General features: G+C 42.5%; 1 protein-coding gene across 1 annotated transcript in view; it reads left to right on the top strand.

Moving 5' to 3' along the window:
- The first annotated feature begins 1,086 nt into the window (after positions 1-1,086).
- Positions 1,087-20,928, top strand: part of LOC138300896 (protein-arginine deiminase type-2-like) — a 767,146-nt gene continuing 747,304 nt past the window's right edge. The window contains exon 1 of the mRNA XM_069240755.1: positions 1,087-1,564. Within this exon, the coding sequence (XP_069096856.1) occupies positions 1,470-1,564 (95 nt within the window). The 5' untranslated portion in view covers positions 1,087-1,469. The remainder of the gene's footprint in view (positions 1,565-20,928) is intronic.

Below are 20,928 nucleotides of genomic sequence, written 5' to 3'. Positions count from 1 at the left end.
CTCCAAAATGTAAAGAATTCAGGTCACTGGCAAATGCAACTGGCAGATTTATTAATTAATAACTGAACAGAGGTACAAGTGAGGCAACAGGCCAAAGCCAAAAAGGTAATGCTGTCTTAACCTGCCCGCTTCAACTCTCTTCTCACAAGGATTGACATGGAATGCTCAAGGGCAGAGAGTTGGTGTATGCTGCCACAAAGAGATAAGACATCAAAAATAAAGCGATGGATGGAATGCTTGAATTAATTTCAGCCACTGGTAATTGCTCAGGGCTCATGTCAGTCTATCAATTTTCACCCACCATGCCACCTCAGTCCAGACACAGCGACTTTTTTCAGCCACTGGTAATTGCTCAGGCCTTATCTCAGTCTATCATTTTTCACCCACCATGCCACCTCAGTCCAGACCCAGCCTATGCAAATCATTCTTGACTTTGCTAACAAGGGGAACAGTCCAGCCTTAACTGCCAGGCCAGGTTCTTCCTGAACCACAACACAAGCAACCCAGAACCGGTTTTGCGGTTTTTAGGGCTCATCAGCCTGGCATGGCTTGATTCCAGTGACAAAGCGAAGAAAAGTTTAAGACATCATTATAAGAGGTATGTCTATGTTGTCTCTCTGGTGATCGCTCCAGCGCCTCCTGCCTCAACACCTACTCTCTGACTGTGGTGAAACAGGAACCCTTGTTCCATGGAGGAAGGAATGTCTCTTTGAGGTATTGGTTATTTTCTGTAAATGTGTTTTGCTATACTGTGGAGTGCCCACTGTAGGTGTGAGGAAGGCACAGAAGGTACACTGTATGTCACTGCATGTCAGGGATACCAGTATCTACTTTGAGGTATCCTGTCTTTCCCCATTTCGTGTTCTACCCGTCACACAGGCATGTTGTGTCCACATGGACTTCCCCTATTTCTCTCTTATTGTTGTGTGATACTTGCTGTCGTTTCAAACACAGGACCAGGGGATATTTTTAGGCGAGGGGCGTGGAATCAAAATTGACAGAGGATTCACCCATTGATGTATTAGGTGGGCGGGTCCCGTAGCTGACAGAAGCACACTTTTGAGAGCGCGTGTCGGGCGAGTCTGTAGTGTCACCTGCAGCTAGCGAAGGAGCAGGCAGCAGCAGGAAGAGTAGTGGGACTCCAAGTCACAAGCGGCGCGCAGGACAGAACGCTAGGGAGACAGCAGCGCGAGGACAAAGCTAAAACCCACGACTGAGGGACACTGAGAGGCGCGAGGACAGAACACGAGAGCCTGGCGTGTTTGAGGACAAGGGTGGGGAGAGGCGCATGCAGGACGGACGGTCCGCGAGGCACAGGTGCACGAGGACATACCGTTAGCCAATTAGGCGCAAGAGCAGGATTGCGCGAGGGAAGCGGGACTGTTAAAGGTTAGTGAGTGAGGCAGTGGTCAAGGCAGGCAAAGGTGTGAAGCGCATTCCAGCTTTAAAGAGAAGCAGCAAACCAGAGGATGGCAACCCGGACAAGAACCCTTCGGTTGGAGCGCGGGGAGCGAGTGCAAGCAGTGTGCGTCCTGGGGAGCCGTCTCACCATAGACATTAACGGGTGAGTGACCGCCCACGTGCGTGGTACCTTCCTCGCAGAAAGCTGGCCTCCCCAAAATGACCGACCTCCCATATACAATTATCTCGGATAACAACCAAGTGAAGTGTACCCCACAAGCAGCGAAGTGAAGCTCGCAACACTCCTCTGGCAGCCATGGACCCCAAAATGTTAGTAACAGGCATGCAAAAATGTTAGTATGGCCAGGGGGAGATACTACCATAGAAAAATTGAGGGTTTTATTTGCTCTTTAACTGCGTTACTTGGGAAAAAAATAACCTTCAGGAAAAACCATTATCGTGAAGGAGCAAGGGTTACATATAAATAGATGACATAGAAAGACAAACCCTCTGTTTCTCCTTACTGAGGACTACATTATAACCTAGGAACCACTGCAGGTAAGGTCGAAGCTAGAGATACAAGTCCCCAGATCAACAAAACTTCCCGCATGGTTGAGAGATCCCAAAAGAGAAAATGAATAGTGAAAAGGAGGGATTAACACAGGAGATTGGTCTAGTTCGATAGGTCATAGCCCAACTGTAGGAGAGCTACACAATAGATAAGAGACTATCTGCAAGACAGTGGAGCTCATCTAGATACCACCAGGTAGAAAGTATCCTCTTCACACACACACACACACACACACACACACACAAGGACGCACACACACATGCACACACAGGGAGTCATGTTAAAGAAGTAGAGCATAGCAAAGGTATACAATAAGCCACAAAAACGTGACTCGAACTGCTCCACAGAAAGGATGGAGCTTCAGCAGAAAATCAGAGAACTCATCAAAGAGAGAGAGATACCATGTTTTCACAAATATAGAGCACCTACAGAGAGCCAGCAGAGTCCGCAACGAGACACTGAGATCTCATCCACAAGAAATCATGAGTAAACATACAAGCAACGAGACACTGAGATCTCATCCACAAGAAATCATGAGTAAACATACAAGTGCTGTCCAGATGGACCTCTCACCCCTAGATAATACCCGTCGACCGTTTTAGGGTCACAAAGAAAGAAAGAGAACTTTAAAGGGAAGGAATACATTCTGCAACCAAACAGAGAAAGTACCCTTTTGAGACATGTCCTGATTTTCTCCCACAGAGATAGTCTCCCATATTCTCAAATAGACCCGAAAAATCCTCCAAAGGAATATGGCGTCCCTAAAAATTAATTGTATCCATCACATAGAGGTGAAAAATCAATGGCGAGAGAAAGAAAGAAAGAAAGACATGGAGTGAGGGGAGGTTTTTCAATTAAAGAGGGGCTCCAGGAGGGACAAGGTATCCCAGAAAAACAATACAGCCTTAAATACACCTTAAAGCCCTTCCAGTGTAGAATAACACTCATAGGAACAGGTGGAGAGGGCAAATAAGTATAAAGACCCATTCCTATTCAGTGTGCACAATTGATCGTGTGACCACCATATCTGAATCAGTGAAGTGTTGTTACAAATATGCTTGACCTGTCCCTATTTTGAACTGCGCGTTGAATCACAGTCTATGGATATCAAAGTCGGGTTATCAAGGTGCCACTCTTTCAAAGCAATGACATCACCTGAAGGTCAGCCTGAGAAAGATATGTAGGGAGCTTGGTATGTGTGAATGATGAAAACCAGTGTACGTTAATTAATGAGCAAGGATCAATAGATGGATATTCTTTTGTTTGGAAATAATCTAGTATGATTTAGTTTGTGAACAATATGGACAACCACTTACCCTTTTCAGGTATCAATGAAATGCAAAATGAGTAGCCAAAAAGGTTGCTTTCTGTGCAGGTTCGAGAACTTTGGTGCGTTTGAGGTAGCCTTTAGGGTTGGCAAAGTTGACCTATAGTATGCAAGCAATCATGAGGCTCTTCATAGCTGCATGCAGCTGTAATTGAAGAGGCAAGCTTAAATAAACTCGTAAATGATGCTAAATTTGGCCTGAACTGTTAGCCAGTCGGTTACTTGAAAATAACACCTTTGTTCCCTGCGGGAGGTTTTAGCTATCTGTTTCCTCATGTTTGAGAATAGTTTAGAAATGATTACATTCTGATGCCTCTTGCATCTGATGTGGCCTTTTTATCACCCTCTCAAATGCATCAAATCCAATTAGCTGCCTTTTTGACGCTTTTGATATCCTGATTTCGAAATTTGATTTGGTAAGTGATTTGTTAAGGGATGCAGTGGCGGAAGCTTTTTAAATGTTGTCTTAGTTATATCTCCTTACACCGAAGATACCTGTTAGATTTAAATGCTGATGTATGTAGCTTTTTGTGTACATCTTTTATTCGTCCACTAAAATAACGTTTTATTAGAACATATTAAAGTCTATGAAATGTTCAAATCAATATAAGTTCCGGAGCTGCAATCAAGATTTCTTGCTTTCCAGTCCTGCCAAAATATGGTAGACACTGCAGTTATTAAACCATGTGGGGAACGACAAGGAATGCATTACAGAAGCTGGTTTACTCAGGTGCAGCCATACTAAAGGTGTCAGAGTTAATATCCTCTAAAGTGGTCTTGTGAATGCTCGTGAGGGGAGATATGGCTTGTTTGCAGGTGTGTTGATCCATGAAAAGTAGAAAACAAGTTAGATGTAAGCGTTTTCGAGACGTCCAAAATCGAGGCAGTTACGGGTGTAAAAAATACCCCCAAAATAATTAGTTGGGTGCATTATGCGATGTAGAAAGGAGACAGCATATAAATAATTAGCTTGCCCTATAGATTAGGAATCATTTACAGCAGAAAACAGTAGCAACAGCAAAAGAAATAAACGAATCTAGGACTGACACTCTATATAGAAAATAAACAAGCATTTGCAATGCAGTGGGTCCCGAGTTTGCTCAAGTTAGAGCTATGAGCGTTGTAAATTCCTAACTGGACTTTTCTTGGCACATACATTGAAAATGCAAAGTAAAACAGTTGACATAAGCAAGTTAATTCAAAGTGCCACAACTGCAATGAGCATGAGCGTGCATGAGAGACACAAGAGGAAAAATAAGTTTGCTCGCAGTCAAATATATTGGCAAACGTGCATTTATCCATGCAACAGGGTCAGTCCCCAAGGCGGTAACAAACCCGTCTCAAAGCAGGACAAACATAAAGTATTTAACAATGTCATCAAATGGTTTTTGAAAGGCAAGTCCACGAACGAGTGAAAGTGATGGGTGTGATGTGGGCGTGGTTAAAAGCCCACAAAGATACCAACGTGTCTGAAAAGCAGTGCTAGTGCGCTGCTATGCTTGACCTAAAAAAAGTTTAACATTCCATTTCAGAGATGTATTAAATGCATACATGATTAAATCTAAAAATAAAACTTCTAAAAGCAAGTTTAAAAAATAATATAATCAAAAACTCACATGGTCAGTATTTAGAGAAGTATATGATGGGGATAGGGAATGGTAGTAGTGAAAATGGCATACAGGTGTCACTTTGATGCATTTCCAAAGATTTCAAGGTACTGCACGTCACAAATGGTGGTGAGTGGCAAAGAAGTGCTGTACTGCTTAGGAAGGAGTATGACTAAATATTCAATGAAAACCTCTTCACCCATTATTTGAAGTTTTATGTGTAGTATAGTACTTCACTGTGAACAAGGGCTAAATAATCCTTTTGGATTTCTTCTGTACAGTGCAAAACAATCCTGAAATGATATTTATCAATCGTGAAATGCATATTCTGAAGAAAGTAAGGAATTATGAAATATTACAGAGACCTGTGAATTGTATATGTTCCAAATTAAGACATGTGACTCAGAAATAAAATTCTAAGAGTAGAGGTCGTGTTAAGAATTTGTTGGGAAATAGCGGGGAAATTTACCCACCACCTTTCTGGTGAAATCATGCTTGATAGGTGTCTGAGCGGCATCAGCGGAAGGGAAGCAAAAGCCCTTTAGACTTAAGAAAAGCCTGCAGTGCTCTTCCTTGGCGCGCCAATACACAGCCAATTCTATTACCAAGAAACGTTCATTCAAAGGCATCACACCCTGGCTGGGAAATTTAACAAAACAGACCAGATAATTTAGTGTTTCTTGTGTTCCAATTGCTGTTAATTAATTTTGCTTCAGATTATTAATGTAGTGCAAACTTACTTTGGAATGTTTTACAGAGATTGAAAATCAACTAATTATAAGAGTACATTATGTCATATTACTTACTGGGTAATCTTCATTACTCCTGGCCCTATTGTCCTCATCCCATTTGTCATGCCCCTCATTAGTGACAAATGGGATGAATAGGACATTGAGATAATGGATATGACAGTAGAGTTGTTTAAATAAGGGAGGAAGGCTGATCATATTTTTTTTGGTTGGTGGAATGGCAAACATTTATTTTGGCCTGGGGAGCTGCTGTTGTAGGCTGAAGGCTGGCAAAAGCTGTGGGCAACGTGGGCTCCCGAAGATGGCTGGACAATATATGCTTTTGCTTTTAGCTTCGGAGTGTTGCTCGGTAGATTGGTCTAGAGGTCAACAGTAAAGTGGGTTGAATCATTTGAATTACCAGCCCTGAGCCTTTGAGAACAAAAGGAGAATGGGAAAGCTATGTCGCAAGGGGGAGCTCATTTGAAAGTCTTGGAAATTTACGGGGTATTCTGAAAAATCTTACATCCCAATAATTGATGTGACCACTGTTGGATTTTGAGTATCGCTATAGTATAGCAAGATTGTGGATTGTGCTTGTTCAGCCTGAGATGGAGATTTCCCCACAAGGTAGACTGTTTCTTTTGTGAGGACATTTTATAAGTGCACCCAACCAGTATCGAGTAGGATGTGGGCTAGGTTTAGAGATATTTTACTTCAAGGACGTGAGTATGACATAGTCACATTTCTGCTTGCTGTAGAAGGGCTTGCATTTAGCACTGCGTTTATAGAGCACGAGAGTGGAGTCTAGTATTTCTGTTAATAAAAGGTTGTTCACATGAACGTTTTGTCCACATTGACATGTGGAAGCATGATATCTTGGTGGGACCTTGCCAGCTGAATGCATGGAGTTTCAGTATGGCCTCGTGTAAAAGCCTGAGCTGCTACACTGTCCTCTGAAATGGTTGGCCAGCTTGGTTCTTGAATCAGATGAGAGTTTCGTGAATAAATCTGTTGCACGTGCTGCACGATGGTAAAGGAGGTGTAAAGCCTTTTAGGGCCATGGCGTTTATTTTCGAAGGGACAGCCAATTGACTGTCATCGTGTATTATGAAGTTCAGTAATTAACTTTTAAAATGTGGAGAGGGGGAATTAGGGCAAACAAAGCAATCTGTGCATCACAAAACTATATTGACTTGCAACCACTTGTGTGGTGAATTAAATAAAACTTTGTTTTCCGTGGAAGTTGGTAATCATTTTGTGTGCTGTATTTCGTGGTGTAGATGACTGAGCTTTTGCTGAATCGGCAGTGCATGATTCCGTATCCAGGAATTATCCGAAAGGTTTCAGTTTCAAGATGTTCGCAAACGTGATGCAAAACTGTGTTTACTCATGCAGGTCATCTTTCTTGCTTAGGTCATGAAGGTGAAAAGTTATAGGACATAGTGAGAGGCATGGGTACGGTGTGTTAGAGGCAGATTAAAATGGAACAACGTTTCAGTTTCCTACATTAACATGTATTTTAAGTTTGTGAATTTACTTTATATAGGTATTCCCCACAAGTTACTCAACTGCATTTTTTAAACTTGAAGAGATTACTCCAACTTAGCATTTCATACTTGATAACCACGTGTAGTCCTGGTTTCCACGCTAGTGCAAAACACATGCACTCAGGTTGTAATGCAATTGTGGTAATAGCTTGGTGGTAACCTACGCAGGGGTACAAACACTTTGTATTTTGTAAAGTTCATCATAAGGACATACCTCTTCCTAAGTAATGATCATAGTATCTACATCTCAGCTGCAGACCCAGAAAACCCTCTAACATGTATCCTCTCAATAAGAATAACATGCACAAAGCTGGCTGAGTGCCATATCCTGAACGTTTTTTTATCATGCCCTTAACACTGAAGAGTAAATGTACAGAGGACATTCAGGTACTCCAAGAAGCCAAGAACACTAACCCATGTGTGGTACACATACATACCCATACTTTACCTCAGTTCCTAATGGATCTAGTGAGACAACGTTCTCCATCACAGGCAGTAGCAACTGTTCCCTTCCTGATATTATGGCACTCAGAAGTGGCCTACACCTACTCTGCTCAATTAACAATGACTTGGTGCCTCTCTCATGTATAGCAGATGTGTGGCCAATCCCTTATGATTCTCTCCGATTCAAATATGTGAGGCTACACTTTAACTCTTCCTTTGAAGACATGTAGAGTTTGATAATGACTGAAAGATGATGCCCGCAGGAAGATCACTTTCCTTGATGGCACCCTAAAACCTACCTGGTGCCTTAAAGCGTTGCATCTGGTTTGGTCAGTTTTAGTGGTATTTCACCATGCATCACTCACTGTCTGAGCAAGGGTTTGACATGTCTGGTAATTCCTCTATGGTTTACTGCACCATTTGAAAGATCGCTGCATGATATGGAGATCCTCTCATAATCAGGTTGCCAGCAGCTTGATGGACACTACTGCCATGCAGACCAGTCCTTGGGACACTTTGGTTCGATTTCTTCCTTTTGTGAAGGATCTGCACTAACCAGGTCCCTCAAACAAAGGATGATGGCAGACCCCTGTTATCCATGCCAGCGCCGCTCTTCTGCCTTCAGAGACAAGCTTTCTACTCCTGAGACATGAAAAATAACACACAGTCATACTCTCTTGCACATATAGACAGCCATTCGGATATCAGCAGTTCATGTCACGTCCAGAAAACCTTTACATTACCATTGCTTTTATCATTCTTCCATGAAAAAATCCTTTCATGGCCCGCAAACATGGTTTACCAATGCTTAGCTATCACTGTACCCGGTACAGTCACGCAGCTTTCCCTATGCACACTCAGACATACCTGAAGGGAAGGTAGGATTGCACCATGCTTATTTCTTCTAGTGCACCTTCCATAAGCAGGTATGATAAACACATTTGCACATCCCTCACTTTGCATCCCAACTCTCATGCTCATTAGGTCCGTTTTATACTCATTTTTAGTGTTGAGTACACAAGCGCTCCTTCCCCATTGTAATCTCTTTTTGGGTTTTTAACCACGCCCATGTCACGCCTATCACTTTCATTGGTTCATGGGTTTGCCTTTTAAAATCTGCTTGATTCCATTAGTGAAAGGGATGCATATGTCATGACTTTTCAGGTATTTAGCCCTCCTCGAGCGCATCGGCCAACTACTGTAAACATACAAGGCTCCATGTTTTCACCTCGTTTCTGCACTACTTTATTTTTTTAGTTTCCATGCAGAGCGATTGTGCTAGATTTTACATAATGTGATCGCACTCAGGTTTTTGGTTTTCAATTTCAGCGCAATAGTGCTGGGTTTTACATAACACGATCGTGCTTGTTTTTTTTCCTTTGAATTTATGTGGCAAGAAAAGTCCGGTTAGGAGTTTACAACGCTAATCTCTCTAGCTGGAGCAAATGCGAGACCCATTGCATTGGAAATGTTGTTTCCATTGCAGCAGTTAGCTGCTATTGTGGAAGTGATGATGATTCCTTCGCAGATATCTGTTTGTAATCTGAAGGGAGCAGGTTGGAATCCCAGCAACGCTGATTCAGCCTTTGACCATGAAACAGTGAGGGTCAACTGTTTGAGTATTGGTAACATGACATTAGTTTGTAAATGTATAAGAGGGCAAATTATTGTTATATATTTGCCTCATCTGTTATTCTATCCTGTCGATAAAGGCAAAAGAGCCACAGAGTGCTGCTTCATAATGTGTATGCCCGAGCTTTAAAAACGTTACAAAATCATAATAAACGTGCAATTAATATACATCTCGTGTGTCCTTTGACATTGTAATTTTCAAGTTGGTATAGGAGAGGAGGAAGAAGAGGTAGGAAATAAGGTAACATCGATAGACTCGTTAGAGGCATTTTTGGGAAGTGGGACATGAAAGGTGGATGGCAAGAAAACAGAAAGGTGAGAAAGGTGGGTTGCCTTCTGTCCAGACATTTTCAGCATCTTGTAGTCTGGAGGTAGAAAGAGCAGCTGGTGCGGCGTTTCAACAGAAGGGCCCTCGTTCAGGAATCTGTTTCCGAACTTGTGAAGATGCCTGTCTGCAAATAGTTTGTTGCATTCCTACCCCGATCAATGTGTAATGCTGCAGACTAGTGCTGAGCTGCAAATTTTAAGAGCCCCACTGTTAAAGGTATTCACGGGTCTAAAATAAGAAAGTGTAAGCATGACAACTTCCCTATTGATAATAATTCCACAGTTTTATTTGGATTCAAATTCGCGTACTAAATTGCTTCTGATATATTTGCTGTGTCCTTACAATTGCTCAGAGCTCTTTTCTCTTTCTGCTGGCACCCAGCCAGCCCTGTAGCAATAAAATACTCAGGGGCATATTTACACTTTGTTTGCACCGAATTAGCGCCATTTTTTTTACTCTAATTCGGTGCAAAACTAACTCCATATTTATACTTTGGTGCTAGACCCATATAGCGCCAAGGCCCTGATTTATACTTTTTTTGAGCCGCATTAACGTCATTTTTTGATGCAAAAGTGGCACAAACTTACAAAATATTGGCACTTATTTACACTTTTTGTTGCAAAACTGCACTAACTCAGTTTTGCAACAAAAAGTTTAGCAACGGCTTGTGCCATTTCTGTGCACCAACCGGGCACCATATTTATGGAATGGTGCAAGCCGGTGCAAAGCGTAGATTAAACAAAACGTGACTTTAGTTGGGTGGGGCTGGTGGTATAGAAGAAGAGGGTTTAGGACCCATAAATGACATGCAGGTTAGAGTAAAAAAAATGACTCTAACCAGATTAGCGTCATTTTATAGTGCCAAACCTACCATGCCACATGACTCCTGCCTTAAAAAAGGCAGTAGTCATACCCACCGCCCCAATGGCCAGCACAGAGGACAAGGGTCCCATGAGCATGGCCATTGCACCCTGTGCCATGTATGGGTGCCCATTTCAGGGCCCCCATGGCACTTTCAAAAATAAAATGCAATCTTACCTGTACTTACCTAGGATGGGGTCCCCCATCCTCCGCAGTCCCTCTGGTGTGGATGGGAGTGCCCCTTGGGCCTGGAGAGGGCACCTGTGTTCTTATTCCATGGAGTTCCACCATGGGAATAGGCCCACAGGTCCCCTAACGCATGCCCTGACCCAGGCTTTAAAAAATGGGGCATTTCAAGCTTTGCACCATTTTGTGACCCCTCCTCCCTCCCTTGCACCATTTTTGCATGGGAGTATAAATATGGCGTTAAGGCCATAGAGTAATTTTTTGCACGGAAACGCCTACCTTGCATCTCATTAAAGCAAGGTAGGTTTCCACATCCAAAAAATGACTTTAACTCCATAAATCTGGCGCTAGACTGGTCTAGCACCAAAGTATAGATATGGAGTTAGTTTTGCACTGAATTAGAGTAAAAAAAAAAAAGACGCTAATTCTGTGCAAATAGAGTATAAATATGCCCCTTAGCGTAAAAAAAAATGACGCTAATCTGGTTAGAGTCATTTATTTTGACTCTAACCTGCCTAACGTCATTTTATTTACGCTAGCCTACCCTTTGCATCGGCTTACACCATTCCATAAATATTAAAAATATCCATAATCAATGGGATCAATGTTCCTTTCCACACACCAGGTACACCAGACATTCCAAGCTGATTTATAAGCTCTAGTTATACTTGGATGCTGACTACAAAAGGCCTGGAAATTCTGTAAATGTCCTGAGATGCTCCAAGCCACCACCACTAACTTGTTCCCTAGCAGTAGACTGTGGTAGTGACCCCCCCATCCATGAGCATCACTAAGAATAACCTGATTAAAAGTGGACAATCCACCAATAACTCTAGAAGACATGGGGACCATGGCTGGGCTTTTCGTACAGGATTGCCATTTTTCAGCCTCATTATATGCCTGCAAACCAGAGGAACACATCTGGGAATCATGAAAATTTGGAAAATGCATAAAGATTTCCAACAGACCAATCCTGACGGGTCTAGCACCAAAGTATAGATATGGAGTTAGTTTTGCACCAAAATAGAGGAAAAGAAAATGACGCTAATTTAGTGCAAACAGAGTATAAATATGCCCCTTAGCGTAAAAAAATGACGCTAATTTGGTTAGAGTCATTTATTTTTACTCTAACCTGCCTAACGTCATTTATTTTACGCAAGCCTACCCTTTCCACCGGCTTGCACCATTCCATAAATATGGTGCCCAGCTGGTGCTAAAAAATGGTGCAAGCCAGTGCAAAACTTTTTGGTGCAAAACTGCATTAGTGCAGTTTTGCACTAAAAAGTATAAATAAGGCCCTCAGACTTGATAAGCCAAAACCCTGATTTATACTTTTTTTTGCGTCATATTTGCAGCATTTACTAATGAAAAAGCGGCATAAACTTGTATTTTGTAAGTTTACTCCGCTTTTGCGTAAAAAAAATGACGCAAATGCAGTGCAAAAATATATAAATCAGGGCCCAAATCTCTAAAAGCACGCTCAGAGCAAGTGGATGGAGATGTTAAGATCTTTGGATAAAGAGAATTTCTAAGGTGTTCACCCTTCGACAAAGCTTTGTTTTAGGATTATAAACAAAACCCAGCCAGTCATAACTAGACAGCATTTTAAAATGCTATACCCCTGCTGATATCTTTGCTGTGCATTAGCATAAAAATATGATTGTTATTTATTTCATTTTAATAGATTATACTACTTTATTGTATTGAGTGGCAGTTATAATCAATACTTTCTTAACATGTATTTTGTACACTGTAAGAAATAATGCCCAAGCGGTATGGCCATGAGTGAGCCACAAGACAACCACCTTTTTGTTATGGACTCTATAAATTGACAAACATATAATTGAAGTAACACATAATTAATTAAAACACATATGAAAACAGGTTTTGTACAGTACTCATTATATACTGATTTACTTCAGGATCCCACCACATATTGCATTTAAGGAACACACTTTGGTCAAGTGAAGGAGTGCATTTTTTAGATTGACATCCATCCTCCATTTTGAGACTGCTGCATGGCCCCTTTGTTCTCTTCCATCTACGGCCTACTCACTTCCTAAGCCTAAAGTATTGCAGATTTGTGGAATGCAGGTGAGGTTTAAGGGCATTAGTGTTAGACAATGTGAATAAAGAACCTGAACCACCACCTCAGCACCCTTGGAAATAAGTTGTAAAGCATGAATCCCATCACTGTGGCCATGCATACATAAGAAACTTTGAAGTTGATAACATTATTTTCATTCAGGGCCACATTACGAGGCTGGCGTTCGATAGACCTCCAGCATTGCTGTGATGGTCGCACCCACCGCAACTGTGGCGATCTGACCGACACATTAGAACCCTGGCGATCAGGCCCACCAGAGGACCGGCATTTCTGCCGGGAATGTGGTCCCATATGGCCTGATGGCTGTTTGAGTTGTACTCTGCCAGGGTGGTGCTGAGTTCAGTGCTACCTGGATGATTACAGCTCAGCTTTCAGCCAGCCTTCTCATGGCGGGGACCACAGCCAAAGTCAATACTGTAGCGCTGTTCCCGCTGGGCAGCCCGGTGGGAACCGTGTACTACAATGTTCCTGGCGGTCAGCCCAGGGGGAACATTGTAATATGCTCAAGGAGGTGCCACTGCCAAATTCATGTTAAGGCCCTTAGTTTCTTAAATTAAAAGTGATATAGGCAGCACCACAAAACCTGAATCATTCACACAACAGAAGGTTATCAGAGGACATCCCCCATCCTCTATGACCAACCTTGTAACACCTCCCACTTTCCTCCCTAAAATCTTTTACTGTCGACTGCAGATTGCAAATGATGATTATCAAATTATGACTGTCTGGCCAGCCATTTTAGCACCTTTGCTCCGTTGAAAATCCAGATTAGTACTGAAGGGGGAAAAGTTTGTATCCCCCCATATAACAGGCCTGTTCGTAAATCATAAATTTCATCAAATAAAGATTGGCAGTTTTCAATTTTTTGTTAGGAGTCTACTAAAATAGATTAGATAGAATTGGATGCAATTTGCACATTGACTTCTACCAAATGCATTGGTATTTTGTGATTACTCATTTGTAGTGGGTCGCAATGTAGCCTGCCTCTTTACTATGCATGACATAGGTTGCAAATTGAGAGCCACTAACACTGGTTATAGCCACAGGCATGGTGTCCTGCTTGGGTGAGCAGATGATCACCATGTCTGTGATTGGATTTAAATATAACAATCTGTTTTTTCAAGTGCAACCCATTTTCCTAAAAGGACAAAGGGATGTGTTTAAAAAACAAAGTGACTAGCTTTACATACTTTTTTTAGGAGTAGGCAGTCATCCCAGCGACCACTGCCAGGTCCAAAAAAATGCTTTTCTTGATATTCACAAAGGGGAAGGTGTCCTTTAGGTACTGTTTTCCTCTGCAAATAGTCACCACCCATTTGAATTTTAAAGTGTTGAGGCTGGATTTTGGTTGCAAAACATTAATATATAATTTAAGGAATTTGTATTTGGAAGGAACACCCTTTACATTACTCTTCCAAGTATCGATTCTGTACTTTGTCTGAAACCCACATTTAATTCAGTAACGTGTTACAGAATCACAATTTGGGTTTTGTACATATTAAAAAATCAATTCTGCACTTGCAAAGGCTCAAATTCGACCTTTGCAGCTGTGTAATCGCTTTGTAGAACAGACCCCTAGTGCCTTGTTAGGAAAATATTGTTTATCTTAGAAGATGCTGGTTTGCCCAAGGTAATGGCAGTAGAAAATAGCAGGATACTCTCCAGAGAAAGCCCAAAACAGGAATCAAGCAGTATCAAACCTGCACTTGAGTCAAGAAACCACTCAGTAAAAAATCCCTAGCCAATTTATTAAAATTAAAGGTCATTTTATGATTAAAATAATTCCAAATTGTCTATTTTTAAAATAAGTCACAAAATTACCCTAATCTCAGTTTAGGTATGAAAGTCAATATAATTTTCTTTGTATTGCTCAAAAGCAACCTCTCTTTTCCTTCCATAAGTAAAGTACATTTATCATCTCTCATTGCTACTTGTGACCACACACATGCCAGTCAAGCAGGACAGTGTCAGAAACGTAATGTACACTGGCCCCTATATGGCTTCTATAAGCCATAAAGTTATTTTGAAGAGTCCCAGACAGGGCAGAATCTTTTATACCTCTGTTTTGTGTCACAGACAGAGGTCACATCTCTGTATTTGCATGCATTGGATATGTTTCTTTCCTGCTCACATCTAGAGCTATCATGGTTTTGTGGGAGTCTTCACAAGACTACAAAGTACAGTGAGTGGACTCAACCTTCAAAACCTCATTTTCAGAAGAGGTCCCCAAAACTAAGTCCAATTCCAGATGGTCAGCTTGTTCTTCCACCAAAGAGTTCCTTCAACCATGGTGATGCCTAGCATGAGTAGGCCTCCAAGAGAGTGCTTCTAGGACACCAGCACCCATTAACTGGGAGACAGACTTGAACCGCTCAGTTTCCAGGTTTCCAGGAGACCTCATTCTTTGCCTTTATGTTCCTGCAGTGAAAGGAGGTCAGCTCTTGGGGCCCTATGGGGAAAACGTTCAGTATTTGGTTCCTGTGGGTGGCTGCCTATCATTCTCCCACAGCAGTCCACCAGGAAGTACATTTTCTTGCTGTCCTGATGCAAGTGGTGTTCTGCTCCTCTTCTAATCAATTTGTCCTGGCTTCTGCCTCTTCGACAGAGTGAAATAGTGTTGAGGAATGTGTCAAGAAGAAAAAAGAATGATTTATTTCAAGTAAGAAGAATGTAGACTAAGTGGACATCTAAGGAGAAAATTCTTCAAGAGCAATGGTCTCCAACTTTTCTCTGATAGTCAAGTAGAGAGCAGCATGACATCACAGAACAAAAAAATGTTCTAAATGGATCCAACAAACCTGGAGGAGCAAGAACACAACACATCCTGCCCCCTGTTTGTCAAGAAATGAAAACATAAATAACAACCAAAACTGGACGCTATCTAAAGACAAAAGAAATACCAAAATAAAATGATTAAACCAAACAAAGAGAAAAGTAAACAATAACATTTTGCAACAGTATAAAGTACATCTTAAAAGTAATATGAAAACGTTCAAGAAATTCAATACATTGCAAAGTCTTGATATTTTTCAAGAAGCACCCTCCTTTGCATGTGTAGAAATGCCTGAAAATAACCACCATCAACTTGAAAATGAGAATTATCACATTCCTACTTTGAGATAGTCTTCAGGTATTTTCCTTCCAAGATCAAACTTGTATCTGCACATTTCTCAATCAGTTTTACAATATTTTCACAATTCCGCCACAGGTTCTTTGAACACCTGACCACTCTAGCATTTTCACTCACTTCTTGTAACATTTTTGTTACATTGAATTTCACATCTCCCTTTCTAAAACCTTTGGGTGATTTCAGAAGTATGCAATCACCCTTGCTGATATCCATCCTTTTAATACATTTGATATAATCAAAGTTTACCTTGCTTCTCAATTGCTGTTCCTGAAATATACTATTAGATACATCAACACTCACACTTTTCTGAAAAACATCAATGGCAACCACTCCAGATCTACACACCTATGCTGGACTCAGAAAATCAAACATCCTTCTCCCCCTTAGTGCACAAAAATGAGTCTCACCTGTGATATTATTGGGAGTATTATGATGTGCCCTCACCATCACTCTCACATCATCCTCTTCATTAATACCCTGAACACCAGCCTGTCTCACACAGTCATCCACCATTCTCTTCATTATTTACACCATTCCACTAATTTTGGGATGATACAAACTACAACGTTTATGCTTGACGTCTCCACGATCTAAGAACACCTTAATTTCTTTTGAGGCACCCCATTGTCCGAAATAAATTAATTCTGAAGGACACCTTTTCTGTCAAATATGTCAGTTAAAAAAATAATCACAGCCTTTCTGTGTGGTTCATGCACAAATCTCACCTCTAACCACATGGACACATATTCTACTAACATGATTGCATATCTCTGATGAACAAGTAAATGTTGAAAAGGACCAATAAAATGAATGGCAATTTTTTTTGCAAATTAGGTCAAGAGTTGTCAAAAGTTTCTAATTCTGTCAATCGTGGTACCTTGGTCTTGAGAATGTTATAATTTTGCATACAATTAGTGCACTTGTACACTCAATTCCTCACACCCCTGTCCATCGCTGGTGACCAATACTGTTACATCAACCTGCTTATTAGATGTCATATCCAAATGACCCAGATGATAAATCTTTTAGCAAACTATTCTAACTTTTTGTCAACTTTGTGACCTTTAAATGTAAATCTGTAAATTCCTGGAAAACAGTGCCTTGTATTTACAGAACTTGGCAAAAACTTTTGAAACATTTTCCTAGCATCAATGTGGTAGATGTTTGATGGTTACTATCCTATTAATTCCCTGATATAGCTAAATGCAAGTTCTAGATCCCCCCATTGTCACCAATGTGAGGATTGTGGTATAATGTGTGGTATGGTTGTGCAAATTGTCTTGGGTCTGGTCAGGCTTGTTTGTAAAATGTTTAGCTCAACCATGGGCATCTGTGGTTTAGAGCAGCAAGGTGTAATCAAAGTAACTAGTGTAAAACGGTTAGAAGCACCAAACAACACAAAAAGAATGTCACAGAACACAAAGGAAATCCAACACCAATTTATAAAAACATATTATATGTGTATGATTTTTTAGACACCAATGGCAGGGGTGTCATATTTATGCCCAGAAAGTGCCCTGATTGATGGTGCGGTTCCTAGCCATGGGGCTACTAGGAGTTCCACCTCCCTGTGGTGACTTCCAGCTATGTATACCATCTAGTGATCTCAGAGTGCCCTATTCTTCCCACACTCAAAATTACTGAACCCTTCTTTGGATCTTAGAAGCTTGTTAACCCACCCTTGAGGTGTGGCTACCTGTGGGCTACACACCCATGGAAAACCAGCTTGGCCACTGGTTCCCCCTCTCTGTTTCCAATACCAGCATGTCTACCTGAACAAAGGCCCAGCCATTTGCTCACCAAAGGTGGCCTCTGTAGGAAAGTACCCTCTTTTTGCCATAGTTGCCCCCATTTTCTGCTTGATGTCAGTGTGTTTGACTGTGTTTACTGGGATCCTGCTAACCAGGACCCCAGTGATTATGCTCTCTCTCCTCTAAATGTTGTTGTTGAATACTGGTAACTGAGTATTTCACCCAAAATTGGCATACTGGTGCCCCCTTATAGGTCCCCAGTATAAAGCACCTAGATACCAAGGGCATTGGGGTTCCAGGGGATCGCTATGGGCTGCAGCATTTATTTTGCCACCCATAGGAAGCCCAAGCAAAGGCTTCTGCAGGACTGCCATTGCAGCCTGCATGAAACGGTGCATGCACCCTTTTACTGCCATTTACACTGCACCAGGTCACTTATAACCCTGAGGGCAGGCTGCAGAGTACCTTTGTGTGAGGGCACCCCTGCACTAGCAGAGGTGCCCCCATGACCTCCAGCACTATTTTCCCAGACTTAGTGAGTGCGGGACACCATTTTACGCGTGTACTGGACATAGGTCACTACCTATGTCCAGCTACACAATGGTAACTCCAAACATAGGCGTGTTTGGTATCAAACATGTTGAAATCACACCCCAAGGTGTTTGCAAGCATTGGTTGTATGATTCCATACACTCTGGGGGCTCCTTAAGGGACCCTCAGTATTGCCATTCCAGCCTTCTGAGGTTTTCCAGGCATCCCCAGCTGCTGCCTCCTCTCCGACAGGTTTCTTCCCTCCTGTTGCTTGAGCAGCTCAAGCCCAGGAAGGCAGAACAAAGGATTTCCTTTGGGAGAGGGGTGTTACACCCTCTCCCTTTGGAAATAGGTGTTACGGGCTTGGGAGGGGTAGCTGGAAATGCTTTGAAGGGCACATTTGGTGCCCTCCTTGTATAATCCGGTCTACACCAGTTCAGGAACCCCCAGTCCCTGCTCTGGCATGAAACTGGGCAAAGGAAAGGGGAGTGACCACTCCCCTGTTCATCACCACCCCAGGGGTGGTGCTCAGAGCTCCTCCAGATAGTCCCTGGGGTTTGCCATCTTGGATTCCAAGTTGGCAGGGAACTCTGGGAGCATCCAGCAGGTGACGTCAGAGCCCTCCGCTGATAGGTGCTTACCTGTTTAGCAGACCAATCACACTTTCAGGGCTCTTTAGGGTCTCTCTCTTGGGTGGTTCTTTAGATTCGAATTGCAAGACTCCAGCAGGAATCCTCTGCATCCTTTACTTCACCTTCTCACAGAAGAAACTGCATCTGAACCCTCCAGGAAGTCTAAAAACTGCAACACAAAAGCAAAGACGACTTCTGCAACATTGTATCTTCAGCTCCTGCCAGCAACTGCAACTGTTTCCCGGTCGTACATCCTCCGAGGACTGCCTGTCTTCAGCCTGCACCAGAAGAACGAAGGAATCTCCCTTGGAGAGAAGAAGTCACTCCCCTGCTTCAGCAGGCACCTCTCTGCAATGATGACCGGCTGCTTGGATCCCCTCTCCTGACAAGCTGCATGGATCCTGCATCACAGGTGGTGAACTGAAGTAGTCCTGACAGTCCTGATGTCCTACTGTCCAACTTTGGTGGAGGAAAGAGCTTGCCTCCCCACGCAAGACAGTACCCCCATGCACCGTGTGTTTTGCAGCTGCCAAGGCTTGTTGGCATCCTTACATTAAGTTCTTCATGCTGTGCTGCACATTTTCCTGAGTGGTTTAACAGTGGCGTGGGATCCTTTGTTGTAGTGCTGCATGGGCCTCCTTTTGCACTTTCTTTGTCCACATGCTGTGGGACTCCTGTGCACACTCCCTGGTCTTCTGTGGGCTCTCTGCGTTGCTGAGAGCCCCCTCTGACTTCCCTTCCTGGGTGGAGTCCACCAGGTCCCTCCTGATCCCATGCAGCGCCATTTCCTGCTAACTGTGTGCTTTGTGTGTACCAAGGCTTGTTGGCGGAATCCAGCAACGCAAACCAGACTGAAATCTTCCATCCAGCGTGGGACATCAACTGCACCAACCAGGAACCCACATCCATCTTCTTGGGTGTAGTACTGACTGTTGTTCTTCACCGGTGGTTCTTCTTCTGCACCTTTATCTGGGTTAGCAGGGGCTCCTGGTCTCCCCAGACTCTTCTGTGCTTCTTGGACTTGGTCCCCTTCTTTCACAGGTCTTCAGGTTCAGGAATCCACTGTTGGTGTCTTGCAGTCTCTTTTGGTTCTTACATAATCTTCTTTCTCATGTTCTTATGTGTGCTAGGAAAGTTACTGTGTTTTACTCCTGCTTTCCTGGGCTCTGGGGTGGGTTCTATTACTTACATTTGGTGTTTTCTAATACTCCCAGTGCCCCTCTAAACAGTAGACTTGCCTAGGTGGGAAACTGACATTTGCATTCCACTTTCGTATTATATGGTTTGTGTTCCCCCAGGCCCATTTCTAACTATTGTGATGTTCACTAATTGAACTGTCTTCTAACTGTTTTTATGCCTATTTCTGCCTACGAGTGTATATAATTTGTGTATTTCTTGCCTCCTAGGGGGCATAGTCTCTATGGTATGTTTGGCATTTGTGTCACCAAAATAAAGTACCTTTATTTTTGTAACACTGAGTATTTTCTTTCATGTGTGTGAGTACTGTGTGACTACAGTGGTATTTCCTGAGCTTTGCATGTCTCCTAGATAAGCATTGGCTGCTCATCTACAGCTACCTCTAGAGAGCCTGGCTTCTAGACACTGCCTACATTTCACTAATAAGGGATATCTGGACCTGTATAAGGTGTAAGTACCATAGGTACCCACTACAAACCAGATCAGCTTCCTACAGCCTCCCTCTTTGAAGCTCACCCATTGGGCAAATATCCTGTGCAGCTTCCTGCAAGGGGGAGATAACACCTCTCTCTGTAGGAGGCCTCTATTGTTCTTGAGCCTTGGAGTCATCCGCCTTTCTCCCCAGAAGCCTATCTGGTGGCCTGCAACTGTGCAAGGCCACTGGACAAACTGGGCAACAGAGTGTTGACTTTCTAAAAATGGTCTTTTGTTAAAAGTGACATTAATTTAGATTTGGGCACAAAGTCAGGTTTAATGGCATGATTAGTTTGATTAGTTTGATACCTTGAAGTACCCACCTTAGTAGTCATATACAGCTCCCTGCCTTAGGGCTCTATAAACTTTTCTTAGGGGAAACATACTTACATTGTTAAGGGAAAAGGGGGCTTTGCCATTAGTTTAAATGGCAGTGGTACTAGCAGTTTTAAAGCTGCTGATCCAGGCTAC

Source organism: Pleurodeles waltl, chromosome 6, assembly GCF_031143425.1.
Source record: "Pleurodeles waltl isolate 20211129_DDA chromosome 6, aPleWal1.hap1.20221129, whole genome shotgun sequence".
Classification (NCBI taxonomy): Eukaryota; Metazoa; Chordata; class Amphibia; order Caudata; family Salamandridae; genus Pleurodeles; species Pleurodeles waltl.
The sequence above is the reverse complement of the archived record's forward strand: the minus strand, read 5'-3'. Positions and strand labels throughout refer to the sequence as shown.